A 23720-nucleotide genomic window follows, 5' to 3' on the forward strand; every position below is an offset into this window, starting at 1 on the left:
GCAAACGCTTAACATCTAGACCAATGAGCTGGCCGGCATCCAACGGTGTTAATGTCTAACTTCAACCAATTCACGAATTAATCTTTCTTAAATTATACTAGATTTAATTGAAATTTTGTGTAGGATAAAATGTCAAGATAATAACAGACAACCATAGTTAAAACGTTCATGTAGGACAATTTTTTATTCTACGTTATCTTTGCATGACGCCATTTTGAACAATCAGTTATGGAACTTTTTTGACATCATAAAGTTATAACAACTGTTAATGTTAATACTTACTGTTTCATCACAAGTAACTGTAACATTATGTTGCCATAACCATGCAATAGCTATAAAGTAGGTATTATGATAAATGGATATAAAAAACCTTTTACTTTAGAATATGAATAGACTTCTAGACTATTGATTAACATTACAAGTTTTCAGTAGTTGTTTAAAATTACTGTCAGTGCAAATTTTGCAAATCATTCGTTTTATGCACCAGATATATTTCTATAGTGGCTAGCCGTGGAAATAATAATTGTTGGTTTTATAACTAATGACATCAATATTCCTGATAAAACTGAATTCTACGAAAAAAGTCATAAAGCAATTTGTTGTACATTTAAACTAATACATTACTACCATTTTATAGAAATTATATGAAACTTGAATGAAATCCTTGTCTATTTTAAAGTAGAACATTACACTTACATTTGACAGACAGTGGTGCTCGGCTGACTTTGGAACCACCTCGATTTGAAACTTTGATGCTATACTCATCAGCATCTTCAAGGCCACAGTTACGAACCGTTAAATAATGGAAGTGTCCTTCTTTAGTCATTTCAATACGATGGGACTCAACAAGATCTCGAGGACCTTTTGACCATACTACATCGTAGTTCGATGAACAGTCGACTTCAATTTCAAATACAGCATCTCTACCTTCATTCACAATCTGTGGTTTAAGACCACTGATGAAAGTCGGTCGTGAAACAGCTTTATAAGTAAGAAAAAATAGAAAGTAAATAAAATTAAACCATTTCAAAACATGAAACTCACCATAGATGTAACTAAGGGCTAAATTTGAAAAATATTTTATGATAATGTAATGTAAAATTTTCTGATGCCGAATAATGATCAACTAAACAAAACTTTAAGCCTTTAAAATAAAAAGGCATGTCTAATCATCCCTTTGAAGATAGTTGAATTCTATTGAGATTCCGAACAGATCTAAGTTAGGCATTCAGGTTCTTAATAGTTGCTCAATATAGATCAGTCCGTGATCTCACTAATATCCCTCTCCAGTTGAACTTCACTCTAGATGGTAGTCTAATTAAATAGTGAATCAATGGAATATGAAAAGCATAAGATTATTCATTCGCGACCCATTTGATAAATGCTAATATACACTTTATAAGAATTAAAGTTTTAGTGTGGAACTTCATAACCTGTTCAGGTTTAAAATACTAAGGATTTAAAGTACAGAGAAAAAAATCTGTCCAGTGAACCCAAGTTTTTCAGTGGTACTCCACTTCACAAACAGTGATTTCAAAACTATTGAATTTTTCAAAAGCCACCTAACTGTACATAAACGGAGTAAAATTTATTGCAGACTATATTATCAAAAACCTAAAATTATGCCACTCATCAAGGTACACTCAACGACTACCACTTGTTTGTTCAACACCATAGATTGATGTTTTGATTTATGTTAAAGCATACAAGTAAAAACTATGATTTAGTAGGGAGATTCAGTCTCTTTACCAATGAATGAAACTATCATATTACTTCTGTGACTAAATATCTACCAAATTCTATAGTTGATTCATTCACTCAATCCAGATATACCTGGAGGGCGAAGTATTGACTAATCACACTCATTAATTTATGACAACGTTTCTCAACCATCCACTGATTTAAAAATGGTTCCTCCTAACTATTTATTCTGTTCTTTCATATGCATCTTTGAAAAATAAATGAAACTGTCGGTATTTGGATATGAAAACAAAAATTAAGGTTAGTCACAATGTAGGGATATTTAAAATAAGAAACCATAACTAAAATATTAAACTCTCCAAGAGAAAAGTTTGTGAAATTAAACATTCTCTACCTTTAGGATCTTTAACACACACGGGTCGATCTATTATAGTTGGTTCGCTTTCGCCGGCATCATTGACAGCCATAACACGAAACTCATAGGTTTTATCCTCAATCAAATTCGGGACATTGTAACTAAGTGTAAGTATAGGATTTGGAGTGATACGGGACCAGTTCTGTGCACCAACTTCACGTTTTTCTACAATATAACCACGTATACGGCCACCACCATCTGTGGAAGGTCTAGTCCACGCAAGATTAACAAAATCTCCACCAACTTCGTTAGCAGTTAAATCACCTGGTTTTCCAGGTTTGTCTACAGAATAAATGAATAATTTCATACTTATAGTTAGTATTTGGTATATTAATAATTAGTTGTGAATATGGTTTTGTAAAATTTAAAATTCAGTTATGATGGTTAGTTGAATATTTTTAGTAACCATGATCACAGTATCTACAGTATTTAGTGTGACCACGTTCAGTGATGTTAGTGAAATAAAACGTTTTTGTGCAACAGATTTTGTATGAGAGATAAAGATACTTATAACTGTCTAATTATATCACGGTAAGTGAAAATAGAAAAGGGATGAGGAAACTTAGTGAGGAAAGTCGGTTTACACCTAATAAGACCAGGCGTGATGTTTATTTATGTCGTAAAACATTTATTTAATAATAATTTTAAAATTAAATCCCATGAATTATTTTAGCTGGCTTATTAAACATTTTGTGAGGTCAAAATTTCAAATATTATCTGTTTTTAGGTAGGTTCGATTCAAGAAAGCTTCTACTTTTACAAATACACTCACATTCTTAGTCCCAAATTCAATTTTGACAACAGACACGACTGAAAATATTTCAATGACTTACCAAACGGATACTTAGCGATTACTTCATTAGGCACTTGGAACCAATCACCCTGACCACAATCATTGACAGCAGCCACACGGAACAAATAATGTGTATTTTCCTGAAGACCTTGTACTTCACAATTTGGTTCCTTACTACCAGATGACACAGGGACCCAGCGATCTTTACCAACCTCTTGACGCTCGATAACATAGTGAGTAATTTTAGATCCCCCGTCATCTTTTGGAGGTTTCCATGACAATCGCGTACTGAAAGGTGTTGTATCCGTAACAGTAATTGGGCCTTGACATTCTCCTGGAGGAGCTATAAAAGTTCAAAAATATATGTTTATATTTTCAAAGCTAACGACTTCATATCAAATGAGTGTAATTATGAGCTTATTTAGCTACCCCTAAAATTGCTACAGTTTATATAGTTACAATACTTACATTATTGACTTGATGGCGTAAGTACTAATAAAGGAGTTCTAATAGTTCATTTATTTGTATTACGATTAGTTAAAGAGTTAACTTCTCGAAAGACACTACAGAAACTATAGGTTTATCACACATCTGAGGACTAAATTTTTGGTAGTTTAAATTACTACTAAGTTATGAACCATATAATTTAGATAAAAAAAGGAATGGCCAGTTTTGTTAAAAGCCATGAGACATGCACAATGATAGTTTACTGACACTTAGAGGAATCGGAGAGATAATTAGAAGCTACATTCAAAATTTTGTTTGAAAGAGGATTTCCTTTTTTAATTTGAACACTAATATCACAAGCAACAAGTGTCTCATAGACTACTTTGAAGCATAGCTTAATGTGTCTATGAAAGTAAGTTCATAACTCCCTACATTATTTTGTATTCCCTAACCCGGAGTCTTATTCGGAGCTTCATCTCCTTTTTATAGTCTATTATAACGATTTCATGTAATATATCGCCGGTAAGTACACAGCAGTGTAACATAAATATTATTCACATTTAAGTATTCATTTTCACATAACAGTTAAGTATTAGTGACTATATATTAATAAACTGACAGATATTTCTAGAGTTTATTCGTCACATATCGATCTTAGTTGAAACGCCATTGAAAATCAGGTTCAGTGGATAGTGGACATCCACGAACTTATTAGACCTTGAATCCAGGACTTCTAGGAATCGCATAGAACGCTTAACTACAAGAACAACTAACCAGACAATTTTCAAATAAATTAATAAATATCAAGAATGAAAAAAGTAAACAATTATTGTTTTATAGTGATACTTTAGCTATTATTTTACCATAACTTACATGTTACTTTTAAATTGAATGGTACCGAACTGAAACCACTTTCATTTCCAATTTCTAAAGTATAGTATCCGCTCATATTTCTTGTTACATCTACATCAACCAAAATACATAGTTAAATTAATTAGACGAAATAAATTACTGTTAATAAAGCTATACTATTGTTATATCCCGATTCATATTGCAGAACCTGAGATTGTTGTTCTGAACTTAACTGGCTGGGCTAGGCAGGAAGTAGGACCGATAAGTACTCTAGACTGCTCGCATGGGCTCTATGCGTCATTGGTCCGATCGACAAATTACTGTTCTTTACTTGGTAGTATTATCACTTTATACATTAACAGGGGACACAGGTCACAAGTTATAACAACTATGAAGAACAATCCAAATCATTAATAAATAGAAATTTCTTTTACTTGATATTTATAATGAATTAAGATGAATGAGGAAAATGCTGTATAAACTGATGTTTCTGAATACACTTTAAAAATTGTTTTTACTTAAAGGATATGTGTCTAATAAAAAACTATTGAGTTACGATTAAATGGTCAGCTAAATAATTTTCAAGTTAATTCTAGTGCATATTGATTGATGAGATTATGAATTTACAATAGAAAAGGTGCTTAGATGAAGCTAATACATAGTTTGATATACATTTTTGACTGTAACTAGCGAGCATCAAGAACCTTAAAATTAGGAAGACTAGGACATGATATCAGTTCAAGAATTAGTTGTGTAGGTAGGTCTGGGTTTCAGAATTAAAGTTCTTTATGTGTCATGTATAGATGGTTAGTCAGCTTTTGGACATCATATCAGCATTCAGTTATTAGTTACCGCCTTCTAATCGGATCTATCTTTTTGTAATTTATTGAATCTGGGTTTTGGTTGATTATTCGTAAAATATTATGATTTATTTTTTTGGATTGAGATCATGAACCAATTGATGTTAGACCACCTTTGGAAACCTGTAAGCACTGGACGGCCGTTTCGTCCTATTGTGGGACTCCTCAGCAGTGCACATCCACGATCACACTCGCGGGATTCGAACTCAGGGCCTTCGGTCTCGCGCGCGAACACTTAGCCTACTGGACCACTGAGCCGGCATCCAATGGTGATAGTGTCTAACATCAACCAATCCACGAAATTGCGTGACCAACTTCCGTTGTACTGAGGTAGATACCTGCCTCTATCCGACATGTATTAGCTCCACTGATCACGGCTTCTCACTAGAACTCCGAGAATTCCCTCACGAAGCTAGTCACTAGTGAGCACATGTTGATTACTACTATAGGGGTTGTGAAGATTATTAACTTAAAGAGATTTGTATGAGTTTTTTGTGTTATCACACTCGCTATCTATCTACACTTATCATTATAAATAATTAGCTACAGATATATTCTATTTCTTTCATTAAGATGAAGAAATTCAGGTTAATCACTACTCAGTTTATTACAACTTCGTACATATTCTGCTTAAATTTAAATAACACGACTGTAATTAAGTACATAAATTTAATTCAATAAAGTATTACTCAGCTTTCGTAGTGTTGTATAAAAGTGTAAAAGGGCGTATACTAAGGTTTGTTGAAGCCTTAGCCATACGAAAATTCAAACCCCCTTTGTGTGTTCAAAAACAGTTTGTTCTTACCTTAAACCTACCCTGGTAATATTGACTTATTATCCAGAGTGATTAGGTTTCAAATTGTGTTCACATTATTATTATTATTATTACTCTTATCATTATCCTTATCTCCTCGTACCCCGTTTCCTGTCTAGTTGACCTTTTATTTTTATATATAAATGCTCTTAACAAGTATATGTGTGACCAAATTGTTCGAAATGTATTGCGCTAATATATCACATAGTTCTGATAATCTCCGTCTTCTAATATCATTATCGAAATTTATCAAAGGGACTAATTGTTTTATATTACCTTTTAGTTGAATAGATGCTGTTCCATCTAAATCCATCAATTTAACTCGACTAGATTCCGGTAATTCATGACCATTACACTTTAATTTCAACGTGATAGATCCTCGACCAGAGTAAGGAACTTTAAGTTTAACAAGATCGCCTTCTGAAGCCACTTTATCATCAATATTACCCAGTATCTTGGGTATTGCTATGCAAAGAAAACAAATAAATATCAAGTTAGGGAATTGTTAAGTTTTTCGTAATAATTTAATAATTCATATTATAATTAGGTGTATGAACGTCACGAAACCTACCCAGTACTTCAAATGGAGCTGAACATGAGTTTTTACCAGAAGGATTTGATACTTGACAAGTTATTGTCCCACTGTCTTTTTCGTCAAGATCATGTATTTCAATGCTCGCTTTTCCATCAGGACCAGGTGGACTGATCTTAATACGGTTACCTGGTAAAAGTTCTATACCATCTTTAAACCAGCGTACAGAAGGAAGTGGTTGACCATCAACTTGTACTTCGAATCCAGCAGTGCCTCCGATAGGTGCAGTTGTAGGACGAATTTTCGTGACAAAATCAGGTGTTGCGGTAGCTGGTTTTCGTTTAAAGGAAAGAATACATTGATTATTGGTTTAATTACAAACTGGTGGAGTTTTAAGTCATAGTAATATTATTTAATAAATATATATAAATTCTTAAATGGATTTTATAAACTCCCTCAACTTGTTCAGTTCTTTATTACCTTAGTTATATTGAGCTAGTAAGTAGTATACACATATGACTGAAGAGAGGCTTGGTCGTCAGATTTCCAACAATCATCCAGAAATGCAACATAGAACCGGGAACATATGTGAGTCGATCCAAGTTGCCATATCACAATAGCACAATGAGATAAAATTATTAGGAGAAATACTAGAGTGGCGGAAGGGGTAAAAGTAACATTAGTCGTAAGAAAAACCAGGTATAGAAAGGAGACGAGAGTATAAAGAGATTTCAGAAATCAGGATATAAAGGAAGACTAAGAGTGAATTCACCTGAACCATTGCGAACAATTATGAATTATATAACCGAAATTCTCCAACCATTGGTCATACACCTATTGACATAGTCAAGTCCAATTATCAGTAAATTCACGAACTAATGCCACATCTCCACTGGACTGTTTCTAACTGTTTTCCAGCACGCTCTCACACTAGGAAACATAGCATTGAGGTAGGCACTATTTGGTCATATGCATACCACATATCTCAACCACCTTAGTTAATGAATATTCACTACTTCGTCAATCGATTCAAAATGTTTACCTAATACCTTATGCTTAAGCTCAATAGTGGGCACTCAGTAGTGCCAAAATACATGAGTGATTCTCCGAAGACATTTGTAATCGAGTACTAGCAATCTAAGAGTATCTTCTATCTTTAATGGCCACGTTTCACATCCATAAAATAGGACGGAGGACGCAGTAATCTTGTCCTCTGGTTGAAAGACAGATGTCTCGTCTACGTCACAAGTGAAACAAGTTGGCAACAGCCAACAGAGCCTTCTGGATCCATACCCAGATTTCGTCAGACACCATACCACTAGCACTGAAACTCCCAAGATTAGTGAAGCAGCCAACGTGCTCAACTACTTCACTCCCTATCGTCAATTCCGGCGCTGACGCAAGCCAACTTTGTAGCAAAGTTTTGCTTTTGAAGGACGAGAACCCCAACCCAAACATGTTAGCATTGTCGCTCAAGGTGATTAGAAGACTCCATTTTATCAGCTTCATCTCCGAACAGAACTAAGTCATCTGTGTGTTATAAGTCAGAAAATTTATCTCCTTGTACGTCATTTAGTGAAAACTTAAAAGATGCAAGAGTCATTTGTATAAGAATGTTTACAGCAAAATTACATCGAAATGGAGAGAGTAGACGATCTTGATAAAGATTACTTGAGGTCCATGATTTTGATGATAGTTCTCCACAAGCTCTAACTCGGCCAGTAGTGTACAAATAGAGAACCAGTACAAAGCTGGTGCACTTGTTAAGTTTTATATTTGAGAAAGTCTGGAAAAATGGTAGCTGCCAGGATTAATTTATGAACTATTATTGCATATATATAATTCTGAAATAAATTGGGTGTCCAGTGTTCAGTTATTTTGCGGTTCGTTAATTCATGTTACTTCGTATAAGCATATTCTCTGGGCAAATGACCTTTAATATTTGTCTTTAATGAATGGTTTGACGATAAATGTTTTTGTCTGTACAAACAAGTGACTAATAAGTAACACTGAATAAATCATTCAAACGCATACCCTTCGAAATTAATCCTATTCGTAATTACAGACACATTTGGTTAACTTATGGTAGATTTTATCAGTAGATATCAGCAATTACTTATTTAAACATCACAACATTATAAATCAAGCCCTTTTGGGAAAATGTTACGGGATAATCATGTCGAACAGTAATAATTTGAAATTCGCTTCTTAAACTCTCAATACTTTATTATATAATCTTATGATAGTGGTAATCAATTTCGCATTGCGTCATTTTCGTTATATTGGTAGTTACAGTAATCAAAGGACTTTTTCAAAATACTCTCGCCAGCCTATTGGAAATTTACGCTTTCTAGTCAAATTATTAGGTACATATTTTTCTGATAAGTATAACATAAATTTACTTACATTTCTTATCTTCAATTCTGATAATGGGAGTCGGATTACTTGGTTCACCTGGTCCAGCTGCAGTAACTGCTTTGACACGGAATTGATACATATCTCCTTCGTTAAGATTATCAAGACGTACGTAGTTACTGCTAATAGGTTTACCGTCTGATGTCGCTACCTCCCAATCTGGAGAGTCTTTTTTGCGCTTTTCAACAATATATCCAGTAATTCTAGCACCACCATCGTTGTTTGGCCTTGACCATGATAAATCAATCCAGTTCTTGCCAACTCCATCAACGTTAGGTTCACTAGGGCTACCTGCTAGTACTTTGAGTGGGAAAAAATGTATTAAAAATGAGAACACTGATTTACTTCAGCTAACATTCACTGTCGTTATGTTTATTTAGTGCAACCAATATTTTTTGCGCTTTTTTTAATCATTTGTTAAGCTACTCATACACTACTTTAATAATATAATAAATACATTTATTAATTATCACCTATTCTTTGCTTTTTGCATTGAAAATAAGGATTTATATTTGTGCTGATGTAATATACGCGTTGTAATATAACTAGGAGTTATGCAGAAATAACAAAGGTATTTAAATAATGTGAAAACAACTACTTAAACAAATAACGGTTGATTTAAAACATATTCCATCAATAATCAAACATGTATAAAAGATCATGAACAACAATGATGAATGACAAATATTTGCACTCAATAAATGTTATTAAACTGGTCCTAAAACTTTCTTATGATGCATCAATGAGATGGATGATTGTATGCCTAAACTTGGAGTCAAGTGTCATTTAAAAATATCACAAGTTACTTTTGCTAAATCCAATCAAATATGAGGTCTTTTAGAAAAATAAATGAAACATTTTAAAAATATGAAGTGGACTATTAAAATATACGATCTGATTATACGGAACAACGAAATAGTCAATCAGATACATATGTAGAAGCCAATAACCATATAATTGTGTGTGTAATTGTCGATAAATTAAAGTAACGGTACAATAAAACTAACGATGTTATGAGGTCACTTAGACGAAACAACATTATAAAAATTAATTTTATTAGGTTTTGGAAGAAAATGTTGGCTTTCTCGCGAATTTCTAAACTTCCACCAATCTACAAATCTTGAACATTCGTAAAATAATAAATAAGCCAAAGATAACCGGAGCTTTGCTCTAAGGTTGAGTTAGGTTAGATATAAAACTGTTATTCACATAATCATAAGTTAGAACTCTGGAAACTAAATTAGTATTGGTATTTGAGTTTGAAAAACTGATTTAAAGAAGAGAATAAATTTTTCAACTCCCTGAAATCATTGAGGAAACTGATTGACTAAAAGGATTTTGAGGATTTCCTGGTTTCTGTAATGTTCTCTGAATAATTATTGACTCCAACTCGACAGATTCATACTAATAATTTTCTGTAAGTAATACACAACTTCATATAAGAGAGAATTGTTACGTAGAAAAAAATATTATCAGTTTAATAATAATTATAATAATAAGCAAAATGACAAAGAAAAGTTTTAATGAATTACCATATTTTGGTTTACATTCAATAGGATGTGTTGATGAACTTGGTTCACTAGTACCAACATCATTTTTAGCAAGAACACGAAATACATATTTTTCACCGGGGGAAAGACCAGTAACTGTAAAAACAATGATGAAAATAGATTTAAACAAAAAAAGTGAAACATGGGGAAACATTTAAAGATGATGAATATTCACTTGGTATTATTTGGCTTGTATCTTCCCATTAGGGTTTAAGACTGCAATTGATTAGTCTGTTATCGGCATATGTGTATACTGTGCGTATGCCTCGATAGTGCCTTAATTCACAAGCTTTTTGTAAGCAATGATGGACATTGTTTACAAATTTACTTAAGAAATAAGTCTGGTACAAACATAAAACTATTTCTGTATGCTATGAATGTTAATTCTCATTCGTTTGAATTATTAAATGATGATAGAATAGTTCTGTTTAATATAACCTTGAATAATAAGTAATTAAACCACTTTGAATTTGAAAACTGATGCCAAAATCTTGGATGTGATAAACACTGAAGAATTTATTCATTACACTTTAATCTTGTTCAATGGTAGGTTAAGTGTTTAGTCATTTTCAATATAAAGAACATAATTTTATACACTGTAAATGTTACTTTCCTTTTGAATGTTTTACAATGAACATCTTAAAATGCTGGATTCAGTGTTAAAACTGTGAATTGTCTGAAGAATGATAAAAATGTTCGTTTCTCATTGCATCGTAACATGTCTGAAATAAGCATATATTATTCCAAAAAAACTATTGACTAACTCCACATAGTTTGAAAGAATAAAACATCAGTATTTAAAAACTTAGGTTACCATTTATCAAAATTATCATTCATAGAGATACGTCAGTTTATGTTCCCACTTTTAACCTTGATATTTTAATGTCTTTGTATTCTGTTGCCTTTTATCTTCAATTTAATCTAATATTCGGTTATTTTATTGTGAAATCATTTAACTTGAACTAATTCATTGTAATTAATACTGACTACTTATGGTACTAATTGTATCAAAATACAGCAAAATACACGATATAAATCAATTGAATTAATTGTATCTACCTGTTCCACTATTTCCTCTAATAGGTCCTGTTGGCGCTTTCTCCCAACTCCCACCATTTACTGGTCTAAACTCGATTACATAGCCGTTTATTTTACTACCACCATCGGATCTTGGCTTTGACCATTCTAATGTAACTGAATTTGAATCAACATCGGCTACTTCAACATTGCCTGGTGCTCCAGGTTCAGCTAAATTAATAATCAAAGCAATAAATAAAATCAACTTTTAAAAAAAGTCACAATTATGATTAAAATACTCACTATTTTGTTCAATGTTATATATTTAGATAAAGTAAGGAAATCTACAGCACAGTATATACGATATTAAGTGTAATTACCGTAATTGTACAGTTGCTTTGTCTTACGTGAATGAAGCTTTCATTATCTTTCTAGACAATATTATATGTATGTAACTTTGATGGGAACTGTAAAATCCTATAACAGAGCTATCATTCAACTTAGTCATATCAAAATTTATATCATACAACATTTTAACTGAAATGATCTAAAAATAGAATATTGAAATTCATCATTCTGATAGCTATTTCACACTGTCGTCTAGCTTGATATCACTCCGTTATGTAAAATAACTTTAAATGTAAATCAAATCATAACTTACTTGATGGATTCTCTGTTGTAATTGTATGATCTAGTTCAAGTGGTTCACTAAGACCAAATTCATTTGCAGCTCGAACACGAAATTTATGTTTCTTGCCTTCATCTAAACCAAGTACATCGTATTCTGTACCACGTACAAATTTACTAACTGGTGTCCATTCGCCAGTACTTTGATCTTGTTTCTCAACTACATAATGAGTTATTGGACAACCACCAGTTTCCTGAAATTATGTTATAAAGTTTAAGTATGATAGTTAGGTTTAATTTAATAAATTAATCATTAAAAACCAGAATTTACTGAAAGACCCTGTTGTATGCAGATGGTCTCATAATGCATCGAAACTAAAAATATTCAGATCACTTTGCTTTTTAGCTGATGCAAATGTGTGATACATATCACTTTTAGAATATAAGAAATTGTCTAAAACCACCTCGATAGTTAATGATTAGATAATCGTGTAATGAATTACCTTATTACGATACAATTCAATCATGATATATAACTGTTAAATAACTTAAAATGAATAATTCATGCTTTATGCTTACATAGATACATCCACTTGAAATGTATTTTTAAAGATTTATTTTCTCTTGAAATCACCTTTGTCAAGATGAACTTGATCGAATGTTATTCATTTAGAAAGAAACAACTTGACTACAACGGAAGAATGTATTTACAAGTGAAACTTTAAAACCTATCTACTTATCGAATAATTTCTCTTTACACTTATAGGTTATTATTTAGGTAGTTTAATGTGAACATAGAGTTCACCAAAACCAATATGACATATTAGCTCAGTACTTCGGGAATAAACTGATCAAACGTCAAATTATTAAGATATTGATCAAAAATATAAAAAAACCTTAAGTAGATAAACTGGAACATAAGAATAACGACAAGAACGGCAAGAAAAGCACTACTCATATTACCATCGATATTAGAAATCACAATGATACCAAAAAAAATATTACTTTCAGAGTCAAGTTAATTTAATTGTAAACTGTTTTTAATACACAAGAGAAGTTTGAACTTTCACACGGTTAAAGCTTCAATAAAGTCAAGTATTCACTTTTATCCATTTTTTTTAGATTTCACTATTACGCATTTAATATTTACCATTTTTGGATCATTGTAATTTATTTGTTTACGCAACAATTCAAATTATTGTAGGTATTATTATCAAGGTTTGACTTGATAATTTCGAACAAACTGAGTCTATTCTAATGAGTAGAAAAATTAAATTTTGTCACGTTTGGTGACTCAGTGTAGGCCACTTCTTCAGAGAATAAATAACTAAATCAAAATGAATCCAAGTTTAAATAGTACAAAGAAACAACACAAGAATATTATGTGAGAAAAATCTAACCATAAAAGTCACACATTTTTCATCCTTAGCCGTGCACAGATACACACAAATTTACATACATGTCGCTTATGAATCACCTTGACCGAAATAACATGACATTGATTTATTCAGACCTGTGATCTTTATTGATCTCACATAATATACTTGTGTTTTTCCCTTGTACTATTTAAACTTGGATTAATTTTGATTTGGTTGTTTATTCTCTGAAGAAGTGGCTTATACTGAGTCATGAGACGTCAGAAAATTTAATTCAAAATATTGTTCAATTATATTTGATTTACCTATCTCAATAACACTTTCCTACATGTTTATGACAATATAAATATCTAAATTGGTAATTTATTATTTAACCTGACTACAATCAATTTGACTTTGATGATATTTCAAGGGATTCTGTCATTATTTTGATAATATATATTGTTTAGTTAGCTAGTTTGTTTTATTCAGGTGGTATTTGTACTCTTGAATTTGGGTCACAGATAGCTGGTTTACATCTAACAGCTCGAAGTGTAACACTCATATATTATAATTTATTGCAACAAACTTTGATGATCTCAACTCACCTTTGGTGGCTTCCAACCAAGTGTACATGAATCTGATTTGATATTTTTCACTTCAAGTGGTCCTTGTGGACTATCTGGTGGTCCAAGAACATTAATCTTAATTGGTAAAGTATCTTGACCTTTATCATTTTTTAATGTAATCTTATATGGCCCTTCATCTTGTTTATCTCCTTTCTTCCCAACGATAATAACCTCGTCAGGTGTAATAGTTACGACGAATCGACCATCATCTAAAATAACTGGTACACCATCCTAAAAGAATAAAACAAATGTCGATAAATCGATAATTAATATCATATTAATCATGACACTTGTTTAACTTGAATTTCATTAATAAGTTCGTGACTTGAAAGCAAACAAATATCTACTGGGTGAGAGCAATCAAAATAGCTATCATCGTTATAAAAACAAGTATATGTACAATTATTATCCACTCAATAACGATTCATTTTTGTATCAAATGGGTCTATTCATGAATCGTAATAAAGTAACAGAGCTGTCTGATGATTTTTATATAGATTCACTCACAAATAAAGTCGACTTTTTAGTTATTCAGTTCTTCATATTCTACCTAATTTATATCTAGTGACTAGTTGATGCCAACAAATTTCAAATGACTGTCATGCAGTATCACCGAAAACCTTAAAGTGTTAACCATTAGATTTTAAAATGGCAGACAAATGATAATATGTTTTCTGAAAGCACTAAACAGTTTAGAATGAAACCTATACAGGAGAAAATGATCCTTGATTAGTAACTTTAATATAGGAAGTGACAGTAACCAAATGTTCATTGGCCTACTTAGTCATTGAAATTGTCTTAAAAGTATCAAATTATTTCCCACGTTTAGTCTCGATACACTGTACACTATGAAAAAATATGCGATCGATTTAAATGTGAAATGAATGATATGAAAATATTATTATTACGGAAATGCTTTTTAAATATGATTGAATGAAGCCTTATTGTGGTGTGTGCTACTGATGTCGACAGATATAAGTAGTATGCATCATGAATCGAAAGTGAAATATCTGTAGGCAGAAAGTTAAGAACATCGAAGAATGGATAACGAGAACAGAGAATGATTAGGGTGGAAACGAAAGAACAGTGAAGACTGATACGATTGGTTGATATTTTGTAAACGAATAATTTACTATATAGTTCCCAGATTTTCGTACGAGATTCTAGAATTTTATGTTCAAATACATTCGATTGTCCCCACTTATATTCTCGTTCACTGTAATATTACTGATATAGTAACAGTAATTAAATTAAATTGGATTACATAAGAAGTTTGAAAGTAGTAAACTCACTTTGGTAGCTTCCACAACATCTGGTGGACTTCCAGTGTACGGAATACGAATTTTAAACGGTTCACCTTTTGTAACATTTACTTGTTTAGGTGCATCAGGACTGATTTTAGGAGCCGCTTTATATAAAAACGAGATAGTGTTTTTTAAAAAAAAGAATTACTAGCTTTATTAACAAAAATACCATTATCTATCTAAAATGTCAGATTACATAAACATAATTAGTAAGAGATTCAAGTTAACATTTTAAGTATACCTAATCGTTGTTTAATAAACCTTGTTGGGTCTTAAAAATCTGGCGGCAATCTTAAATATCATAACTACATTTTTCCTAATTATTCATATCATGAAATTAACTTTTGTTCATATTTCCGATTATCTTTTTTAACTAACTGATATTACCAATCTACTATTTACTATTGCATGTTCTTATGAAAAGCTTACAGTAGATTACAATGTTAAATACTTCAGTAGTTAATGTATTTTCTCTAATCTCTGTTGTCGTCAGCTTTCACATGAATGTGTTGAAAAGGTAGACTTTCTTTTTTTGAAAAACTGTCACTTGCCACCAATGTATACATTCATATTCGTTATATTTGATAGTTATCACAAAAATTTGTTAAACTAACAAATGTTTATGTACACATTAACAGATAGTGAAGAAAGTATAATATATTCTCAGAAGGGGTTTTTTGTGGAGATTGTAGTAATTTAATAGTTGAGTTCATGAGTCAATTAAAGCTGAACCGCCAGGGGAAATCTGGAAGAACTGGACGGTCGTTTCATCCTAGTATAGAACTCCTCAGTAGTACTCATCCACAATCCCACACACACCAGTGGAACCCAGGACCTGTCGGTCTCGATCGCGTACTCACAACCTCTAGACCACTGAGCCAGCATCCAACAGTGTTAATGTCTGACTTCAACCAATCCACGAAATTGCGCGACCGTTCACCATTGTCTTCAGTGATTTACCATCTCAAAACTGACCCGGTTGAACTCACCGGTCACTGCTTCTCACTGGAACTCCAGGGAATACCTCTTGAAGCCAGTCATTAGTGAGCATATGTTGATTCATATCAGAAGGGTTTCTGCGGATATTATAGTAATTACAATTGAAACTAGATCATCATGGAAAACCTGGAAGCACTGGACAGCTGTTTCGTCCCATTGTGGGACTCATCAGCAGTGCTCATCCACGATCCCGCCTCGCGAGATTCGAACCCAGGGCATATATATATATATATATATATATATATATATATATATATATTAATTTACTAAATAATTAGTACGGAAATGCAGAAACAATCAAGTCTGAGACAATTAATGAACATTATGCAAATAAAGTATTGGAGTATGGTTTTTCTATTTCATCAAGTAGCTCTGTAATTTTGTCTCTAGTTAAAAGTTTGATGAATTTGAATAATCTATATGAAAGCAGGAACCTTTACTATCATGATAAGTAGTATTTTAACAGTAGACTTTATTAACATTCTTGGAGCTTTAGACATTATTGATCTTGCTTAATATAAATCATAGTCATACACAAATTGTGACTATTTAAAATTTCCATGCTTTAGCATTACATTGAAAATTCATGGGAAGGAACAAAAGTGAATATAAGAGAATGGATCAAATTACAATTATTAGATGTTTAATGACTTCACGTTAAACGACTTATAAGTAGCTGATATTATCATTCTGATGAAAACAATTTCTATAAATATTTTGATTGAGAAAGTTAAAATATAATAAAAATGAGAAATTAGTAAGTTTATGGTCTGATCAGTTTGACTAATGACAACATTGATTTGCATTGATGAATTGTTGAAATACATAGTTATGAATTTTATATCGTAAGTTTTCAGTTGATTCAACCTATTGGACTATACAGATTCGTTTGTGTATGAACTAATCTCACTGTAAATAAGTCGGGATTCGAAGTAAATAACTGTAGTACTGGAAAAATCTAAATGGATTGAACACTTGTAACTCACTGTCTTTAATAAAAAGTACATTGGTACAGCAAAAATATTTCAGAAATGAGTGATCTAATGTATTCTTAATCTTAACATGAGTAATACCTTATGCTGATCTTAATATGAGTTTTCAAAAATGTTTTAAATATTGTAAATGTAAAGCATATTCATATTAACTTTAATTTTTATGTATTTACCTTTGGGCTTTTGAATTTTAACGTAACCTGTCGGTTCACTAGGTTCACCTGCACCAGCAGCATTGAATGGAACAACCCGAAATTCAAATTCTTTACTCTGTGGTAAACCTCTTATGGTATATTCATTTGTTGACAATGGATGTACATTTACCCTAGGTAATGTTTAATTTTCAAAGAAATACATAAATGTTAAAATAGGGAGTTCAAAATCAATGGTAATTTGTGGGTTTATATACAGAGTTAAGAAGTTTTTAAGAAATCACATCTTTGTCCTGCAGTTCTTAAACTTTGTCACTCTACACATGCTAATGAACTGGAAATGTCAGCTAACGATTACTATTGATAGTAGGAATATTTGAATTATGGAACAACTACTTCTTACTTTCCTGTTCCATATATGATTTCCTAATCAGTGATAACATGAGAAGGGAAACTATGAACTGTTAAGTCGATAGCGTATGTAATGAAGTTAATTATTCATTGACAGTACTAGATGTCATATTTTACGTAATAACAAATAAATAAATAATAAACAAAAATAACAATTGAAAGAACTTCGGCCTGATAGATGTATGACAAGGTGTACGTCCTCAGATCTAACAATATTAATTTCTGGTCTTTTCATAAACCAGTGGTCACACTATTAAACAATCATATGCGAAAACAAGGTAGCTGATTAGCACTTAGTGGTTTATCCTCAAAATAGATGTTAATTTTGTAGTCGTCCGTGACTAAGTCTTCAAAATAATAACCTCCAGAACTACCTTTGGTGATGTGTTTTGATTAATAATTATTCTTTATCCAATAATCAAATATATCAAGAATGGATGTGTGAAATGTTTTGGTGTAAGGTGAATAAAACTTTTTATCATTTCAAAAATTTTATTATTCATTCAATCAATCTTGGTTAAAATCCCCTAAAAATGTTCTAGTGTAGCATCTACGCCAGTGAATTGTTTTCTCACTGTAGATTTATAAAGGATTATATTTTAAAATGATGCAGCATGATTTTGAGAATAATATGAGCTAGTTAAAAGGTTAACTTTTCAGTTCATCAAGAATATGTTTTTAGTAAATAACTGATGTTATTTCAATAAAAAAGACATGTCGATCCGTCTAAGTTTTGCTTTAAAGTAGTAGATTGCACCTTCTCTCCTCATGTATATTTAATACAGAAACGGAAGTAGTGTTGTGAATAATAAAACTTCGGACCTAACTTGAAGCATGTTCAGTAGTTGAATGAAAATGTTGTGTGACACTCGATGATAAAATAATGTCTAAAGCAACAAAAAGGCTCAGACAAGCTTAGACAATAAGGTGACAAACTATATACTATTATTTTTGACTACTTCAATAATAAACTCACTTAGTCCAAGCACGATCTCCTTTTCCACGCTTTTCTATTGTATAACCAGTAATTGGACCTTTTCTAGGTGGCTCCCACGATAATGTCACTGAATCATCTGTAACATTCTCAACTGTTGGCTGTGACATCCCAGAAGGTGGATCTAGAACACAGAGAATAAGGTTTATGGCTAATGAAAATATGAACAGATATAAAAAAGACATCTTAAAAGTAAATATTCAAATGGTCTTAGTAAAAATTACATATTAATAATAATTTTTCAACAGAAATTACTACCTGTATTGTCGTTTACCTAAAACAAGTAAAACAAATCTTCCCTTGGTTAGATGTTGTCTTATTTAAGACCTTAACCAGTAAGTTAATGTATCTTTATTTCCTCTTCAATTCAACTTTTCCAAGCTATTTCAAAGAGTAAAGAAATGACTAATACACTATCTTAAAATACCTAACAAGTCAATTTCACTAGAAGCAACAATTCAGTTGTTTAAATTGTATTCATTTAAATAGTTAAATATCAGTAATAGTAAAGTTGCCCTAGTATTAAACTTCAGTTTATGTTAATAACAACTTTCGGTATTTCAATAAATGTGAATGTAATGAAAGTCTCATCCATTTGCTTAGATAAATCAGTGTACAGTTATGTAAAATATTGTCTTACAAGTGTGACAGTAGTTTTTCAAACTGAAAGATTAAACGAGTGTACTAATTTATTGAATTTCTCCGAGATCCACAGAAGTAAACTACGAATATTGTTACATGTAAACGTTTGATTGAATAAAAACTAGTAATGATAATATTTTTGGAAAATATATTCAAAAGTCATGCATGATCTCAGTCAGTCAGCAATAACGTAGGACTTCGTACGTACGTACATCCGTTCGAGTTGTCGTACCACACTACAACAGAGATGCAGTTGTCGATTCAAATCCCGTAGTGGTAGAGGTAGTAAGAGTATAAGCAGTAATCGGAAAGATTATGTTTTGAAGATGTTATTTAAGAAGTATGACCCAGTGAAATAAATGTGGAAAGAGAAAAAAGGGGACATGAAGAATTCAGAAGATTAGAATTTGGGAGAACACATAGAATGGATGCATCTGAGCCGTTGCAAACGATTTTGAGCCATGTCATTCAGGGTCTCTAACCATCGGTTGCTATCGTCTCGCTGATCCCAATCAGGTAGTCTACACCTACTAACATGGCTTAGTTCACCTGTAATTCAATACGTTGTTCTAAAAATATCTCACCCATGTAAATTGTTAATCATGTGCACATTTATAGAAGCGCAGAAAAATTTGGTAAATGAGTCAATTTACATGTCAGTATTGAATGCTTTTTTCCATGTATTACTCTTTTAGAACGACTATTCAATGGATATTACGAGTAAAATTTTTAAAAATTTTCCCTGATATGTAAAAAAAACTGTTAACACCAGCAACACCAAAGTATGTTATTGAATCTCATAGTTGTCATTTCCAGTTAATTTTTAGAGAAAATTAAAAGCTATTTGTTTAATTTTAAAAGACATATATGTATGACGAACTTACCAAATGGATGCCTTGCTTTTATTGGTGAACTGGTCATGAGTGGTTCACTAAGTCCTAATGGATTTTCAGCCATAACTCTAAATTCATATTCTGTACCTTCTTCAAGATTTCTGACTGTTGCATTCGGTGATTTTAAAAATCCACTAACTGTCTGCCAACTACATTCAAGGAAACAGTAAAACGTGATTTTTAAAAAAATAAATATCTGACTATAAAAGAATGAACAATATGACAGAAATGATTTAAAAATTGAAAAAGTGACTGACCTATCTGAACCTTTCGGACGTTTCTCAAGTCTGTAATTTGTAATAGGCTGTCCACCATCATCTATAGGAGGCTTCCAGCTCAAGGTTATTTCATTTGCACTGATATCAGTTGTTTCAAGAGGTCCTCCAGGTGCAGATGGAGCATCTTAGAATAAAAATAAAGACGAATCAAATTTCAAAATATGATATAATGTAGTTTGTGGGTAATTTTCTATATCTGTAGGCTAATTTCACATCATGAATTAACACTAGCTAACAAACCATTGAAATTACAGGGGAAAAATAAAAGACCTGCAGGCCTCTAGATCACATTATTTTGTGGTAAAATCAGCTGCCAACTAATAACTGGAAGATTTAGAAAAGTCTGCTTTAAACAGATAAAGTGTGCTAACAGAAATAATCACTTGCAAATGAACAGCCATCATCATTCACCACTTGCATTAGAAGTTATGAGCTGAACTGAAAGAACTTTTCATGGACCTAGTGATGCTACTTGCTAGACAAGAAGAACTGGAAGTGTACAATACAAATTCAACTTGATAATTTTGTTACACAGTGACATATTCTATTAAGAACCTTCCGGGATAAAATATTCAACATAGATACATTTATGTCAAATATTATGCAGTAGTGTTAATTATTATTGTTTCCTATGATTTTCATTTCCCTTTAGGCAAAAAGTAAATTCAAATGCCAGAAAAAAATATAATGATTGTTAAGTGTACGTATTTAATATCTTTTCGAAAAATTTATTGGAGATTCATTCAGATCTACGTAAAGAAACATCAAGAAATTTTAGATTATAACACCTGTAATAGTTCGAAAATAAATGGTAACGATCGGGATAGAATTAAAATGTCTCCCATCATAGATAAAATTGATTTATCCTTTTTTATTTAACTCACCAGCATTCGATCAAGCAAAAGATGGGTTGTTTAGAGTATCTGTCATCGTAACATCTATTATGGTGATAACTATACTAAATCTACTAGCTGGTAAATTATTCAATGAATTAGCGAGGATTTTTTGTCTGTTCATAGACAAATCTGGACAAATCCTGGGCATGATCCCATATGAAGTTATTAGTACTGACACCTCAAAAGATCAATACAAGAATAGCACAAATGTCCAGTGTTTCCTTCTTTTCAGAAGTTGTTTAACTCGTATTAAGTTTGTATGAGAGCTATTTACTGATAAAGGTAAATAATATTGTTAATTCAGTTTGACTTTTGATAAATGAGATTTATCCGGATTTTTAAAAATGTTTGTTTAGTACCCACTTGCAAATCAATTAATAAAATTGGTTAGAAAAAGGCTAACCAATCGTTTCGCAATGTATTACACGGGGTTTTAATAAACTATTCATTCTAAATTATCGATATGATTTCTGTCACCGTATACTCCTGTTCTTCCTTTTATTTTGCAAATCATTCAAAAAATCATGCACGAAAATACCTGATAAAATGGTGTTACAAAAAATAGTCACTATCCTTTTAATGATTTTGAGTTAGAATATTATTGAATTATAATATATATGTATACCATCGGGCGTTGTAAAAGTATGACTGAAATCAGGTACCAATTGTTATTTAACTCACCCATAACTTCTACTTGACATGAAGTACTTGCTTGACCCAAATCATTCATTACTGTTAATTGATATCTTCCATGATCAGATCGTTTCACTTTAGGAATAACGAGTAAGACAATACCACCAGGTGAAAGTTCCAAATGTCCTCCAGGTCCAGGATGAGAGGGAGGTGGTAAAGGCTCGTCTTTTTGGGTAACACGAACTCCATCAATCTTCACTGGTTCACCATTTAATGTCCAATTAAATGTAGGTTTTGGATGACCAAACCAAGCCACTGGTAGTTTTAATTCCTGTCCAGCCTGAAATAAAAAAACATTATTATTTGATAATATTATCGTTAATCACAATTTGTTTCATACTTTTATATTAGTTTGAGATAATTTGTAATCAATAGTATAAATACAATTATTCAACCGTGTACAACAAATGAGCTTAGTTTGTGTTATGATATATAAATAGAAGCATCTAAAAATTTTATTAGACTACTTACCTTTATACTAATATCTTTCAAACCACCAACTCCACTGCCTAAACCACCAACACAATCATCAGGGGTACATATTCTCGGTGCTTCTGGTTGATCAACAGCTGTCACAGGTGCAGTAGGTCGAGTCGGTTCACCTGGACCCTCATCGTTCACTGCACGTACACGAAATTGTGCAGTCTCACCCTCCTTCATTGGGATAAATGCACATGGTTCTGTAGTCTGTTTCACAGGTACCCAATTACCATTTTCATCTTTCTTTTCCACTTGATATCCAGTGATTTTACTTCCACCATCTTTACGTGGTTTTTGCCATGATAATTTTACACCATTTTTATTAACTTTATCCACATTTAATGACTCTGGTGCTGCAGCAGGATCTGTTAAATTAGTAGTAAATATAATTGAGAAATTAATTGTTTGATTAATTCTTCTAATTTTGTGTTTTTGAGTAAAACAGTACCATTCATTTCCATTTAACTAACTACAAATATAATATTAAATTTGAGTGTGCTTTCTCGGATATATATATGCCATGCTCATAGTAATTTACCAAAAGGTGCGAGATTACGCTTACTCTACATGGCTGAAACAATAGATATCAGTTCAAGGAGACCCAAATTATATATACGAAAAGTATACATATACCCTTCCTAATCAGAGATGAATGATGGTTAGCAATGGAAAGCAGGAGGCGCCTTTCGTCTCGTTTTGGACTCATCAGTTGAATGTTCCTGCATCCCAGAGGTGATATTCACTCTAAACTCGAATTCAGTACCGTTCGTTCCGAACGCCATAGCGTTATTCCCTTAGCTATTAAGTTCACCATCCATCTCTGCTTATAATACTTGTAAATCAAGACAATCCTCATAGAATGCACATTTACCAATAAGAGACTGATCAATCCCAGTCCTAAAAATCAATGAGAAGATCCAAACAACTAACACAAAAATGAATTATACACCTTTTCCATTTACCTTGGCACACATTAGGA

The 23720-nt window shown here is 32.0% G+C and overlaps 1 protein-coding gene across 2 annotated transcripts in view; it reads right to left on the reverse strand.

The window, feature by feature from the left end:
* The window catches only part of UNC22_1 (Twitchin), a 197641-nt gene that overhangs the window by 36279 nt on the left and 137642 nt on the right, over positions 1 to 23720 (reverse strand). For both annotated transcript variants that reach the window (XM_051213168.1, XM_051213169.1), the window contains exons 62-79: positions 22733 to 23106; positions 22250 to 22541; positions 20652 to 20796; positions 20386 to 20543; positions 18842 to 18983; positions 17476 to 17627; positions 15300 to 15415; positions 13987 to 14238; positions 12058 to 12277; positions 11439 to 11627; positions 10362 to 10475; positions 8821 to 9129; positions 6454 to 6744; positions 6159 to 6347; positions 4230 to 4319; positions 2950 to 3252; positions 2096 to 2398; positions 697 to 981 (exon numbers count right to left, since the gene is read on the reverse strand). In XM_051213168.1, the coding sequence (XP_051069120.1) occupies positions 697 to 981; positions 2096 to 2398; positions 2950 to 3252; positions 4230 to 4319; positions 6159 to 6347; positions 6454 to 6744; positions 8821 to 9129; positions 10362 to 10475; positions 11439 to 11627; positions 12058 to 12277; positions 13987 to 14238; positions 15300 to 15415; positions 17476 to 17627; positions 18842 to 18983; positions 20386 to 20543; positions 20652 to 20796; positions 22250 to 22541; positions 22733 to 23106 (3924 nt within the window). The remainder of the gene's footprint in view (positions 1 to 696; positions 982 to 2095; positions 2399 to 2949; positions 3253 to 4229; positions 4320 to 6158; positions 6348 to 6453; positions 6745 to 8820; positions 9130 to 10361; positions 10476 to 11438; positions 11628 to 12057; positions 12278 to 13986; positions 14239 to 15299; positions 15416 to 17475; positions 17628 to 18841; positions 18984 to 20385; positions 20544 to 20651; positions 20797 to 22249; positions 22542 to 22732; positions 23107 to 23720) is intronic.

Source organism: Schistosoma haematobium, chromosome 3 (genome assembly GCF_000699445.3).
Source record: "Schistosoma haematobium chromosome 3, whole genome shotgun sequence".
NCBI lineage: Eukaryota > Metazoa > Platyhelminthes > Trematoda > Strigeidida > Schistosomatidae > Schistosoma > Schistosoma haematobium.